At 36.2% G+C, this 14189-nt stretch overlaps 1 protein-coding gene across 1 annotated transcript in view; it reads right to left on the minus strand.

Annotated features, from left to right (window-relative positions):
- The window catches only part of kcnn3 (potassium intermediate/small conductance calcium-activated channel, subfamily N, member 3), a 63647-nt gene that overhangs the window by 19241 nt on the left and 30217 nt on the right, over positions 1–14189 (minus strand). The window contains exons 4-6 of the mRNA XM_084089487.1: positions 7909–8205; positions 3386–3507; positions 794–935 (exon numbers count right to left, since the gene is read on the minus strand). Coding sequence (XP_083945613.1) covers positions 794–935; positions 3386–3507; positions 7909–8205 — 561 coding nt within the window. The remainder of the gene's footprint in view (positions 1–793; positions 936–3385; positions 3508–7908; positions 8206–14189) is intronic.

Genomic DNA, 14189 nt, shown 5'->3' on the forward strand with positions numbered 1-14189 from the left:
ACACACTTATTTGTCTTTGACACATGCTATGTTATTGTATTGTATTGTATTGTATATTGTGTGTGTGTGTGTGTGTGTGTGTGTGTGTGTGTGTGTGTGTGTGATTGAGAGAGAGAGAGAGAGAGAGAGAGAGAGAGAGAGAGAGAGAGAGAGAGAGAGAGAGAGAGAGAGAATATCTAAAAAAAATCCCAAAACTAAAAGAAAAAGAACCGTCATGTCAAGTTAACCACGCTTCTCCTCTGTAGTCTCTGGTAGGATATTTAGAGACACAGAAACTGACAGCATGTGACCAGGAAGAACAAATACTCCAAACAGAACAACAGAGAGTAAAATGAAACGAGAGAAAGTGACCTTTACTAACAGATATTTACATCTGCAAACTCAATATCAAAATAAACACACTGCTAAACCATTGCTCTACACCACCTGTCAAGCATTCCTCAAGCACTGAGACAGTAAGGCTCAGGATTATACCAAGAAATACCTGGGGTTTACATTAAGCTATTGCCATCATAACATTATTAGGAAGAACAATGGCAGTCCTAAAACAGCCTAAAAGCTGAACAAATGTGCCGTCCCAGAATACACAAGAGGATTCAATCGTACTAAAAACACTGGATGTTTGTGAGATGGTGCGTCCTTGTGTTTGCTAACAGACATGGCTGATGTGCATGTTTGGATTTCTAGAAATAAGATAACGAGAAGGAAAACATATCTTTAGACTGTCCCCTGCCACTGTGGGTGTGAAATCTCTGTGCTATTTGTGTGTGTGTGTGTGTGTGTGTGTTTGTACCATAATTCCTGTGAGCAAACACACTCCCTTGCCACAGTAGGTGTGAGGCACCATGTCTCCATATCCAATGGAGAGGAAGGTGATGGAGATGAGCCACATGGCACCCAAAAAATTACTGGTCACATCCTGAGCATCATGGTACCTGAGAGAGAAATAAAGAAGCAGCGGTTCAGTCCGGAAAGATTTGATTTTTGAAAGCTACTTTGAACAAGGTTCTGGCTGTGGAAGGTATGCAATAACTGGATGTGAAATAGGCACAAATATCACATCAAAGTTTTCACATCAAATTATTTCATCCATTTCCATCCCTTAATCTGATCTGCAAAGCACTTTGAAGGAAATTTTAGAAAGTCTAAGTGTTTGCCCAGAGGTCTGTCGAGAAACTTTGAGAAGGTTCTTAAATGTTTGTTATACCTTTGATGCAGCAAAAACTCCCTGAGAACATCTCAATAATGGCAAACCAATACAGAAAAAAATAATAATAATAAATAAAAAAACTTAATAAAATAAAACACGTTTGTAGCCCATCTCTCAGTCCTACTCGTATCTACGCGTTAAGTCAAGGTAACAACATTAAAGGTGCAGTATGTAATACTGACAGTTAGTGGTTGAAATGGGTACTGCAGTTCAAATTCAAAATATTGGAGAGTTGTTTCCAATGCCCCCTCCTCCTCGACACTCACGTGGGTTGCCAGATTAAAGGCCCGTTCACACCAAGAACGATAACTATAAAGATAACTATATTAGCGTCCACACCAGCGGAAAATATCGTTCTGTTTATTCAAAATGTGAGCTTGTCTGCCGCTTTAAATGCTCAAGCTCATTACAGCAGGATGGATTCTGATTGGCTGTCAATGTTTTTATTGTTCATCAGCTGGAAAAAATCATTCTGAAAGTGATTCCAACGATATAGTTTCTCTGTGCTGTTATCGTTATAGATGTGATGTGAATTTTGCTATTCTTTAATACTGAAAATGATTTTTAGAATTATATCTTTATCGTTATCTTTATAGAAATCGTCTTTGGTGTGAACGGACCTTTAAGGAGACACAACATGAACGAGTACAATTGTAAGTTGATCAGGTAATGTACACGTTTTTTTTGTTTTTTTTATTGCCAAGGCTTTTTAGGTCAGGTCAAATTTGCGATCTCTGGATCTGCTGGATTCCATGGCAACCGGGGGTGTTAAAATGGGCTACTATTGAGAAAACTGGGAGTGGGCGGAATCCCACAGACCAAAACAAAACAGACATTCCGACACGGAACGCACATTTCAGAGAAGAATAACTGGCTGTAGCATTGTTTTTCAGAGAAACAAGTATTTGAACTCTCTCTGCAAATATATCATGGTATTTTATTTAGTACAGTCAAAAAAATTACATACAGCACCTTTATGAAAAGGTATGACATTTCAGACTATTTTGATGAATACAAATATTTTCCATTTTGATGCTTTCACAAATTCTCTACAGAGCACTTTGAAAGAGAGAGCAGGCGTATTAAAGACTCCCTGAAGCTCAATATGACACTAACAACACCAAGGTCGTACTGTAGGTTTGATTCCCAGGGAACCCAAAAACTGATCAATAAATATGTAAACAATGTGATTTATGTTTTACTAACTTGAATTAATGAGTTGAGCAGAATAAGACCAATAATGTGTATTAAGAACATAAATAAAACCAATTTCATGTTGACTGCCACAGAAGAAAATCAAAGCCTTTTTTGTTATTTGTACAGTAGCATCAGTTTCTTTAAGTCCTCCTAAGGCATCATAGCAACTTCCCAAGAATATAGTTTACAAAACAAGTTCATCCAGTCAGGGGGAGGTCTAAAGCCCACTGTGTGCATGCCGGACTGAGTAAGAGCAGCACACAGCCTGCAGGGAGACTCCTCCTCTGGAAAGGGCCTTTAACATGATGACTTTGAGTGCAGTGCATATAAATAGACCAGATCCCTGTAGGCTCATCTCACAACGACTCTGCCCTGATCACTTGTGGCAGTTCAAATGCGCAAACCGTCACTCATATCGTGCCGCTCGAGCCTACCGCTACCAAAACAATCATCAAACCTCAGGCCCCCAATCCGGGGAACCCTCGATATTTTAAAGCGTATACCCCGAGACTAACACACATCCAGAGTTTGTAACCATGACAACACTCCTGGCAGAGTCGGAAACACCCACTCACTGGCCTGAGGGCCTAGTTTATCCCGCGACCCTTTTAAGATGCAACATGGGAAATCTGTTGATGCACGTCACGATTGGCTGCTACCCGGAGTGCCTATGTGTCTGGAAAAGGGGGAAAGCTGTTTAGATAGACAGGTCTCGGGTTTCAGAAACAAGGGTGTGAATGAAAGTGCTCCTTATCTGTCTCTTTCTCTCTGGACTCTCTCAGAACAGCAGACGTGTAAGAGCGAGTGTTCGCACACCTCAAGCGGTGTGTTGTCATCCAGGCAGTGCCACTTATTGGTGGGGATTCAGGTGAGTCCTCATTAAGCATTAGAAACTTGACAGCGTCTAGACACAATGGCGCAGTTCCATACACAATGATTCATTTGTTCATTCTTCCTCACGCTCGTTCTCTCTCTCACCTCTCACACACTCTTACGGTCCAGGCAGCGATGATCCACAGGGAGATGCTGAAGACTAGCAGCACCGTGCCTGGGCATATGGTCATCAGGGTCTTCATCACAAACCGTGTGTTAAAGTGCACCTGAAAAGAGAAAAACAACCAGTCATGTGATTCATTTCAGTCTGGATTTTATCAGTTTTAGTCACACAAGCAACAAGTTGCAAGAAGCTTTACCTGATGGATATGAGCAGTTTAGCCTTATATCATGAATGTTAAAAAGTATGGTTTATAGCAGGGAATTTTTCATTTTAATTAGGTTTTCATATATATATATATATATAAGCCATATATGCAAAAGCCTCTAAGTGCCATCTGAAATTTTCTTCTAGAATGATCATTTTTATCAAGCTTGTATATTTAAGTTCAGTAAATTCACTTAAATGGCAATGAAAATTACCTATTAATTGTCATTGAAGTGAAATTACTGAACTTAAATATACGAGCTTGATAAAAATGATCATTCTAGAAGAAAATTTCAGATCGCACCTAGAGGCTTTTGCATCTGAACTCTTCATATATATATATATATATACAGTACCGGTCAAAAGTTTGGAAACATTACTATTTTAATGTTTTTGAAAGAAGTCTCTTATGTTCATCAAGCCTGCATTTATTTGATCAAAAACACAGTAATATTGTGTAATATTATTACAATTTAAAATAATGGATTTCTATTTTAATATACTTTAAAATTTATTTATGTGATATCAAAGCAGAATTTTCAGCATCATTACTCCAGTCTTTAGTGTCACATGATCCTTCAGAAATCATTTTAATATGCTGATTGCTGACAGTTGCTGTCTAATATGTTTTTGGAACTTTTTTCAGGATTCATTGAAGAATAAAAAGTTAAAAAGAACAACATTTATTCAAAATAGAAATCTTTTCTAACAATATAAATCTTTACTATCCTTGCTGAATAAATGTATTCATTTCTTAAAAAAAAAAACAAAAAAACATTACTGACCCCAAAACCTGAACGGTAGTGTATATTATTACAAAAGATTTCTATTTTTAAAAATGCTGTTCTTTTATTCATCAAAGAATCCTGAAAAAAGTATTACTGGTTATAAAAAAAACATTAAGCAGCACAACTGTTTCCAAAATTGATAATAAATCAGCATATTAGAATGATTTCTGAAGGATCATGTGACACTGAATATTGGAGTAATGGCTAATTTTTTGTAAATATTATATATAATATTAAAAAAAAATTAGCCTTTACTCCAATATTCCTAAAATGAATATACAGTGCAATGCATAAGTGAATACACCCATGCTAAAGTTGACTAAAAAGAGGAATAAAAAATCATATTTTGGAAATTGAACTTAATGCCTTAATTTAAAAAATTAGGAAAAATCCAACCTTTAAGGACACCAATTTTCTTTGTGAATGAATAATGTATCGTAAATAAATAAATGTTCTTCCTTAAAATACATGGTGCATAAGTGAGTACACCCCTATGTTAAATTCCCATAGAGGCAGGCAGATTTTTATTTTTAAGTATTTAAAAAAAAAAAAATTTAGGATACTATGCATCCTGATAAAGTTCCCTTGGCCTTTGGAATTAAAATAGCCCCACATCATCACATAGCCTTCACCATACCTAGAGATTGGCATGGGGTACTTTCCATAAGATCATCTCTCAATGCAAATCAAACTAGCTTTTAGGCTAACTGAAATAAAATCATGCCAGTCTCTAGGTATGGTGAAGGCTATGTGATGATGTGGGGCTATTTTAATTCCAAAGGCCAAGGGAACTTTATCAGGATGCATAGTATCCTAAAAAAAAATTAAAAAAAATACTTAAAAATAAAAATCTGCCTGCCTCTATGGGAATTTAACATAGGGGTGTACTCACTTATGCACCATGTATTTTAAGGAAGAACATTTATTTATTTACGATACATTATTCATTCACAAAGAAAATTGGTGTCCTTAAAGGTTGGATTTTTCCTAATTTTTTAAATTAAGGCATTAAGTTCAATTTCCAAAATATGATTTTTTATTCCTCTTTTTAGTCAACTTTAGCATGGGTGTATTCACTTATGCATTGAACTGTATATATATATAAATATTTGATATTTATCAAACTAAACAGTAAAACTTAAGTTTATATTTCAATATAGTTCTATATAATAAATGCAAATAAATGCAAAGATACATCTTTTACACAGATTTCTTTCCAAATAGATATATCCTTGCATTGTATTTAATGTCTTTTATGCATTTTCTCTCAAAAACAAGCTGCTGTGGTGGTGAGATGGGTCCCAATAGTCCCTATGGTGGTCTTTTTCAAATTAAGACCATCAAAAGATCATGTTTGACCTTATATTTGTCCCACCGGTTGCACTAGGAAGTTAAAACAGCTGTTTTAGATCAAAGGTTGTTCAGTGTCTTTGTTCAAAAGTAAAGACTGTGACCTGAAATATCATATTTTGTGTGAAATACTGGGTGTCCTGACTGAAATTTACAAGAAGCCATTCAATGTTTTCATTTTCAGCTCATGATTCTAATGCAGCTCTTAGAGATCTCTGAGCTAAGTTGGGCCACATGATCATTAATGATAAAACAGCACATGAGAGGAAAGATAATTTGCATTTACATCTCTTTGAAACAAGAGCTTCTCTCAAAGGACAAAGTGATTACCCTCTCCAATCAGCCATTCAAATTAAAGTACATCAGGACTCTTTTCACCTGTTTTGGATCATTTCAATGGCACCGAAGGACAAAACTCAAACTTTGAACTATCAAACACTTGACAGCCACGGCAGTCATTTTTCAACCTCTCTTAAGCACAAAGCTGAAGAGATACACAATATTCAGAGACATCAATCAGCCATCTAAAGGGGAGCAGAGATAAACCTGCTTGAAAAACACACAGCCATCAATCATAAAATCCATTACAGCAGAATATTCATCAGTCACATCAACTGACACCGAGCTGTGATGCTGCATCCTAACAATGCAAAAACAATTAGATTAAGCTCCTGTCCAACACTGACCTTCAAAATAAGGTTTGTCTTAATGCTAGTTCACTCTAACCCAACAAATCCCAACACACCACACCAAATAGCAAGTGGGATTCGTTGGATCCAGGGGAGTAAATGTAGCAACTTCTACTAGCATTACTTTTAGAAGCATGCATGACAGTATAGCTTAGCTGTTATAATAATGTAGCTTTTTCAGTAACAAGCCACTTTTTCCAATAAGTACAGTAGCAGCATAGAATAACAATGTCATATTGTCACATTTTATGTCACATTGTGTTGTACACTAAGCATTACGGTTTGATTCGTTTTAGTGAATCAGTTCAATCATAAAGCCGTTTTGTCTTTTTTATAATGAAATATTTAGTTAAATGCTGCTGTTTGTATATTTTCAACTAATTTATATTGTTGTTTATTTAGGGCAAATTAACCTGTAAATTTAGCTTGTAATCAAGATTCAGTTAAAACCCCCTATTGCTTTTGAGAAATTTTGTCTGATAAAATTAAGATTGATTGAATAATAATATTATATATATATTTATAATATTATATATATATTTTTTAAATCTACTTTCTTGAGAATGTATGTTGAATGTCTTAATTTCTTGACTCTTGTTTTTTTTGTTTTTTTTTTGCTATTACCCTTCACCCTATCCTTAAACTACCAGTTGATGGGTGATTGTATGTGCTGCCATGAGACACCTGTACCACGGTTTTGATATTGTAAAACTATAAAAACAATTCTTTAATAAAAAAATAAATAAAATAAAAATGTAGGTTTAGAAAAGCTTGAGGTGAGTAAATGATGACAGAATTTATCTAAAACTATCCCTTTAAGTAGCTTCAATGTTGTCAGTTACTTCATTAATAATTTTTTCTTATGGTTTTTTTCTTATTTATTTTTTAGTGGCTTGTAGCAGTTTTAAAGTAGCTTCCCCAAAAAAGCTGAAAGGTTCATCTTTCTCAAGAGACTGAACAAACCACATAAATCCACACAAAACCGCTTTCCTCTAGCACAGAAAACCACAGGCCTTAATGCTCATGACTGTCCACATAAAAGGGAACTAAAACATAAAGAGGATGTGTTTATTGAATCTGGGCGCAAGTGGGGAATTGAAGATAGACAGTAAGGGAAAAACCTGACCAGTTGATGCGGTTTGGACTAGTTGGTCTATAATACCTGAAGAAAGCTAGCTGTTAGCATTCCCATTCATCTCAATGGCAGTTGCTTGGAAAGCGCAGAACCCTCCAGAAGTATGTGATTTCATGCTTTTAAGAGACCTTCGAACAGGAATCAGGCGATGTGTTACTTTCAAATATATTATTTAGTCAGAATACACTGCTATCAACCAACAGAGGTTACTGGAACCATTCTAACCTGCCAAAAGAATGTAAACAGCAAGAAAAGGAAAACCACACTCAGAAACAAATGCTGCACATTTAATTAACACCCTAAATTCTCAGTTTTTAAACATTGGGTTGACCTCTGACCTTGTTGAGTGCCCCTATGCTGCGGGAGGAGGCGTCGGTGAAGAGCTTGCTATGTAGCAGCATGACTCTGGCGATGAGGTAGAGTCTAAGGAACATGGGTACAGACAGCACCATGTCTAGATCTGCCTCCGCCTGCGAGGGAGCGTAGGAGAAGGCCAGCCGTGCCCGCCACATAAACTTGAAGTCCCCCGGCACCGGGTGAACCGCCGAAACGATCAGCTCCAGAGCGATGAGCAGCACTCTCTCCATGGTCATGGCGATCCGCCAGTCGTCCGCACCATTGTCAATGACAAAGAGCTGAAGGGGAAAAGTCAGAATGGGAATGTTAAACAATGCAAATTGAGCAGAGTTTCCCGGCAAAGTTTCAATTTGCTTAATGGATATCAAATTTGTATTAAAATGTAAAGAAGTGCTCAATGGAACACAGCAGCCACTAGCTGTGACAGTGACATAACACAAAGAAATAACACCAAACCCCCATAAAAACTATATATATATATATATATATATATAATTTTACACAAGAATGAAAAATAAAAATACAGATAGAAAAATAAAATAATAAAATAAAATAAAATAAAATCCAGAATCGTGCTAAAATCCAAAAATGACCTCAGGAACTTCTAATACATTTTTCATTTGAGATATGGCTTTGTGTAATATATGTTGAAGAAAATAGTAAAGTACTGTTACGGATGTGTGTTTTTTTGTGTTCTTTTATATTATGCATTTGTTCTTGTTTTGAATTTGTTTTGTCTGTGTGTGTGTGTTGTTTGTCCTGAGTAGCATCCTTTAACCAGCTGATTGATGGCTCTGCCAGTCTTCATTGGATTGGATGGCACTGATTGCGGCAGGTTTAAAACAATCTCTTCCGCTCTTCAACGAGCTGCTGCGACTTCGGGCCGGTCACACTTCTCCTGTCTCCCCACCAACAATGTTATTGTTATATGATTGTTATATATTTTAAGAAGTGTTGGTGCCCTTTGTAACATTCTCTCTGTTTTGATAGTGTATTTAGGTTAATCAATTGGATCTCTTCTTTGATCTCTTGAGGGAAGATATTTTGTCTTTTATTCATATTGACTTTTTGTTTGTTATTTTTGGGCCGTGGGTCACCCTGAAGTTTATGCACCAAATGGTCATTCTTTTGTTTCTCTGAAGCTTTCAACTTTATTTTTATATTTTTTCAACATCTTAATAAAACATTTATCGTATAGCTGTTTTTTTCATATGTGAATTTATTTTCTTTTTTCTTAGTCTGAGCACTGGGCGAGGAGTCATGTTTAATTTTCCTGCTTTTTCTTTTTATTTATCGTGTCTTAATCCTAGGTCATAATAGTACACATAAATCATAATGTGAAGTTGCAAAAAAAAAAAAAAAGAAATTCCAGAGGAAACTCATGGCTCAAAAATGCAAATTCTCTTCTGGATTTTAGAGCAAAACATAAAATAAAAAAAAACTAAGAAAAATATTATTTATAACTAAATAACTTACAACTTGGCTTAATATCTAGACATAGGGCCCTATCTTGCACCCAGCGCAATTGACTTTGTACACCGACGCATGTATCATTCCTATTTTGCACCCGACACACAGTGGACTTTTCCCTCCACAGACGCACGTCGGTAAATTAGGGAATGAACTTGCGCTCCCGGGGGCGGTGCAGCGAAAAGAGGAGGCGTGTTCCGGTGCAAACGTTCCCTCATGCTATTTTGCAGTTCCAGAAAACAATTCTGCCACAGAAAACAATTCTGCCACAATATACACACTGTCAGTGGCGCATTATTCAGATGCTATTTTAAGGGCGCATGCTTGGCCATAATGTAGCGTGTGCACAACGCGCATACACTTTGCTTCTCTCATCTACACACAGACGCAGCAGTTGCCATTTTTGCAAACCATACATAACTATAAGGAAAAATATTCCACATGAGGGAAATCATTGTGGTGTCCATGAAGATGTGAAAAAATAGGCATAAATCTAGCTTACACATTTACCAAAATTATTATAAGCCTGTTTAACCGAAGCTAATTTGGGTGGGTTTCTCCCATCCCCATACAATGTCACTTCTCAGTCTTTTACGGCCCTGACGAGAACGTCGGTCTCCTCGGCTGTGAACCGCTCCTGGCGTGCGCCGTTATAATAGCAATCCGCCATGGAACAAACATGCCTGCTATTAAAGGGAATTTGAGATGGCGCTCTGATTGGTTTATTTCACGTTACACCCAAACCACACCTATGAGTAATGTAGCTACTTCAGACCAACCCATTTTAGATTTGCATCGGGCGCAAGAGTCATTTATCCCACCGAGATCCGCCCACAAAGTTACTTGCGTTTCGCGTTTGATACTTGCGTTTCAGATCGTTAAAATGGGGCCCATAATGTCTAGAGTAAAATCTGATTGGTCAAAAATCCTTTTGCACTTCTAAAAGCCAGAAGAGAATTAGCAGGGCCATGTGTTCCCTCAGAAATTTATAATGAGTTTTTGAGGCATGTCTGTGTGAAAATTACTAGGGAACAAAACAATAAAGTACTCATAAACAATCATTTCAAATAACAAATGTATTCATAAATCAAAAAGTGCTATTCAAAAAACGTATTCGAATTTCCAGAGGCCCAACATTTTTTAAAAATCTCTTCCTGATTTTAGGACCAAACAGCTCTAATAAATAAAAATGTTCTTGTGTTGCATCGCCCAGTATTTTTGCTTTAAGCGTTGAGAGACAAATTGCTTGTCACGCTGTGCTACTTAGGGCAAAAGAATAAAAAGAGAAAAAAACGAATGTTACATAACAACTTAAGACTAACTATTCATCATCCATTTAATCAAAAAACTTCAATTACAAATTAATAATTCAGATTACCTCATTAGAACAACTAATAAATAGAGCTGCCGTTCGACTAACTGAATGAGTAAAGAGTGTTCTCAGAAGCAGTGCAGGAGGGTAAATGAAAGGGAAAAAGATTGATGAGTCCCACAATGAGAACACGCTCAGATAGTCATTTTATCCTGCCAGGAACGCCAAACAGACAGAGCAATAAGCAAACAGAATTCCGCTGGCATAATGTGCACTGACAGTTATATGACTCTCTCTCTTTCTCTCGTTCTCTCTCCCAATGCAACTTCATGTCAGGCGGTATATCAGCAGAGCCTAACGACGGAACGGGAAGCTAATTGTGCTGGCTGGCGGTGTTAGATGTGTTTAATGTTAATTGTAAGTGTTAGATTGGCGAGGTTTGTTTAATTGATAAGCAGAAGGCAAGCAGGGTTTTCCCCACTGAGACATACACACATCCACACACACACACACACACACACACACCCACACACAGGGCTGCAAATGATTATATGGGAATCCTGAGAACTCATGAATGAATTCGGATATCTCTTCAGCTATGGCACTCTCGCCTATATTCATCGCAAGGTTGTGTCACAGCGCAACAGGTCTTTCTGGCATCTGAAGAAATTGTTTTGTTTATCTAATTGCTCGTGCATGTGTGCGTGCCTGACTCTGTGTGTGAAGGGCACCGTGCATGTCGTATGGCTGTAAAATGCGCATGTTTTTTGTTTTTTTTCTGGAAAAGCCAGCCTCGTCATGGTGACTGTTGCCTAGGCGACAACATCAAAGACCAGCCAAGCTTAATTAGGATCCCCTGGTGAGAGAGGGAGAGAATGACTGTGTGTTTGTGCGTGTGTATGCAATCACAAAAGAGAGCGAAAGCATGAGGAAAGTGAGAGGGAGCGAGATAGAAAGGAGGTGAAAGGCAGGGAAAGAAGCCGAGAAAGAGAATGAATGTGCGGGAAAAATGCACGAGTGTGGGTAGGTGGAAGGAGAATGAAAGAGAATGTGTGTGAGAGTGTGTGTGTGTGTGTGTGTGAGAGGCTTGTATGGATGGCTCTATGATTTATGAATAATGGTTGACAAATACGGGTCTTAATGACTGATATTGACATCTACAGTGGACTGTAGCTGATTAAATGTTGTTTTTTGTAAATAATATAGGAGACTGAGACAGAATACTGATGAACTTAAATTAAACGCTTATTTAACACAATATTACACTAAATTCACTAACAATATTTGAAAAAGATGATTTGATTATTAAATGTTTAAACATTTAACAAGTATTTATGCAAAATTCACTATAAAATACTTGAAAAGAGATACATATTAAATATTATTCTAAATATAAATGTTTAAACATTTAATAAACAGTGATGATAGCAACATTAAACTGATGAAATTTTTTTATTAAAAATTCTCTAAAAACATTTGAAAAATAATATGTTTATCATTAGAATGTTTATTAAAGGTTAAAATGTTTAAACTTTTAAAAACATTAAATTGATTAAAAAAAAAAACTTTAAAAAAACTTTAAAAAAAATGAAAATGTTAAAATGTTGAAACATTTTATGAATATTAAATTGATCAAATCAACATTTATTTCAAAGAATATTTCCTCAAAGATTCACTAAAATATTTGAAAACATAATGTTTATTAAAACTTAAAATGTTTAAACATTTAATAACAATAAACAATAATAAAAAACAATGTTTAATCACATTACGCTCAGTGTTATTTTAGTGTCATTTATAGTTTTTTATTAGAGGTCCAACTCTAGTTTTTATTCATATTTTGAATTAGTTTTCATTTTTTTATTTTCTGTTTTCAATTTCATTTTAGTTATAGTTTTAGTAATTTTGTTGAGCGTTTCGTCATTTTTATTAGTTTTATTTCAACAAATAATGAAAAATGTCTTACGGTTTCAATATATTTAGACAAATATCAACTCAAAATGTCCATTTATCAGTTCACAACAAACACATATTGGCTCAAAACAGCCAAATAGCCTATTCCATTACATGGCTCCTTCCATATTTCTGATATTTGCTGAAAATCGTCACAATCTTTATCTGCAGATAAATGGTTCTCATTTCTGTAAAGCTTTGCGTTTATGAGTAATCGTGGGAACGTTCCATGTAACTTTGAGGGGGAAAAAAGAAATGCTAAAAATGCTGAAATCTCCTTTTTCTCCATCATCATCATCTCTCCCTTTCCTCCTCCGCACGTTACTCCTAATTCATCTCTCCACTACCTCGCCCCCTCCCCCCATCACCCATCCTGTCGTTCTTTTTTGGGCCAAATCGCCACCAGGATATGCTGAATAATTAAATTCCATTAGTTAAGGTAATCAGTCAACATGAGTGACTGGACCGAGCTGCTTCTCTAAACCCATCAGAGAGAGAAAGAGAGGAGACAAGAGAGAGAGAAACCCAGAACCTCCCAACAAATGAGGGCCAGAGCCAATTAGGAAAAATTAGGGAAAGAAAGGAAGGATGAATAGGATAGCAGACAGCTAAATGAAGAACGGGAGAAAGAGAAAAATGCAGAGGCGAGAAAAAAAGGGAAATCCAGGAGGAAGACGGAAGCTGAAAGAGGAGAGAGAGGGAAAGAGTGAAGCCAAACGAGAAGAATAGTGTCTGTTTTGTTGTTTTGTCCTGTCAGAGATGAACACTTTTGTTATGATAATAGCATTGTAAGTCACACATATACACACCGCACACACACAAACAAACAAACAAACAAACGCTTACATAATTAAGATCAGCACACTTTCCTACAATCACTGAAGTCCCGGCTAACATTGTACGATTTTTTCTGTCTTTTATCATTGTTGCTTGTCAAATTGTATATGACCCAAGTGAGATCTTAAGTAAAAGTCAAGGCAGACATCAACTGTCTATATGTCAGCCTTTGTGATATACAGTTCTGCAGACTTTAGTCAACTGACAGCTTTGACTGGGCAGTCTGAGACAGTTCTGACATCCTAACTCACATACAAAAACAACTGAAGTGGTTCTGCACAAACCCTGGCAAACCCGTAATGTTGGCTATATTTTGCCTTGGAAAGAAAGAAAAAAAAAATGTGTTGACTGCTATGCTTATTCTTCTACGGAAGAGGATTAGGGCCAAGCAATAATAAAAATAAATAAAACTATCTCGAGATTAAAGTCATTATAATGCAAAATTAAACTCGTTAAATTTCGAGAAAAAAGTCGAAATACAATCTTGAGAATAAACTCATTACATTTCGAGAATACGAAACGAGAATACGAAATGGAATACGAAACGACTTTATTCTCGAAATGTAATGAGTTTATTCTCAAGATTGTATTTCGACTTTTTTCTCGAAATTTAACGAGTTTCTTCTCGAAACACAACGACTTTATACTCGATATTTAATGAGTTTATTCTCAAGATTGTATTTCGACTTT

The sequence above is a fragment of the Abramis brama genome (assembly GCF_963993115.1).
Source record: "Abramis brama genome assembly, chromosome: 17".
Lineage (NCBI taxonomy): Eukaryota > Metazoa > Chordata > Actinopteri > Cypriniformes > Leuciscidae > Abramis > Abramis brama.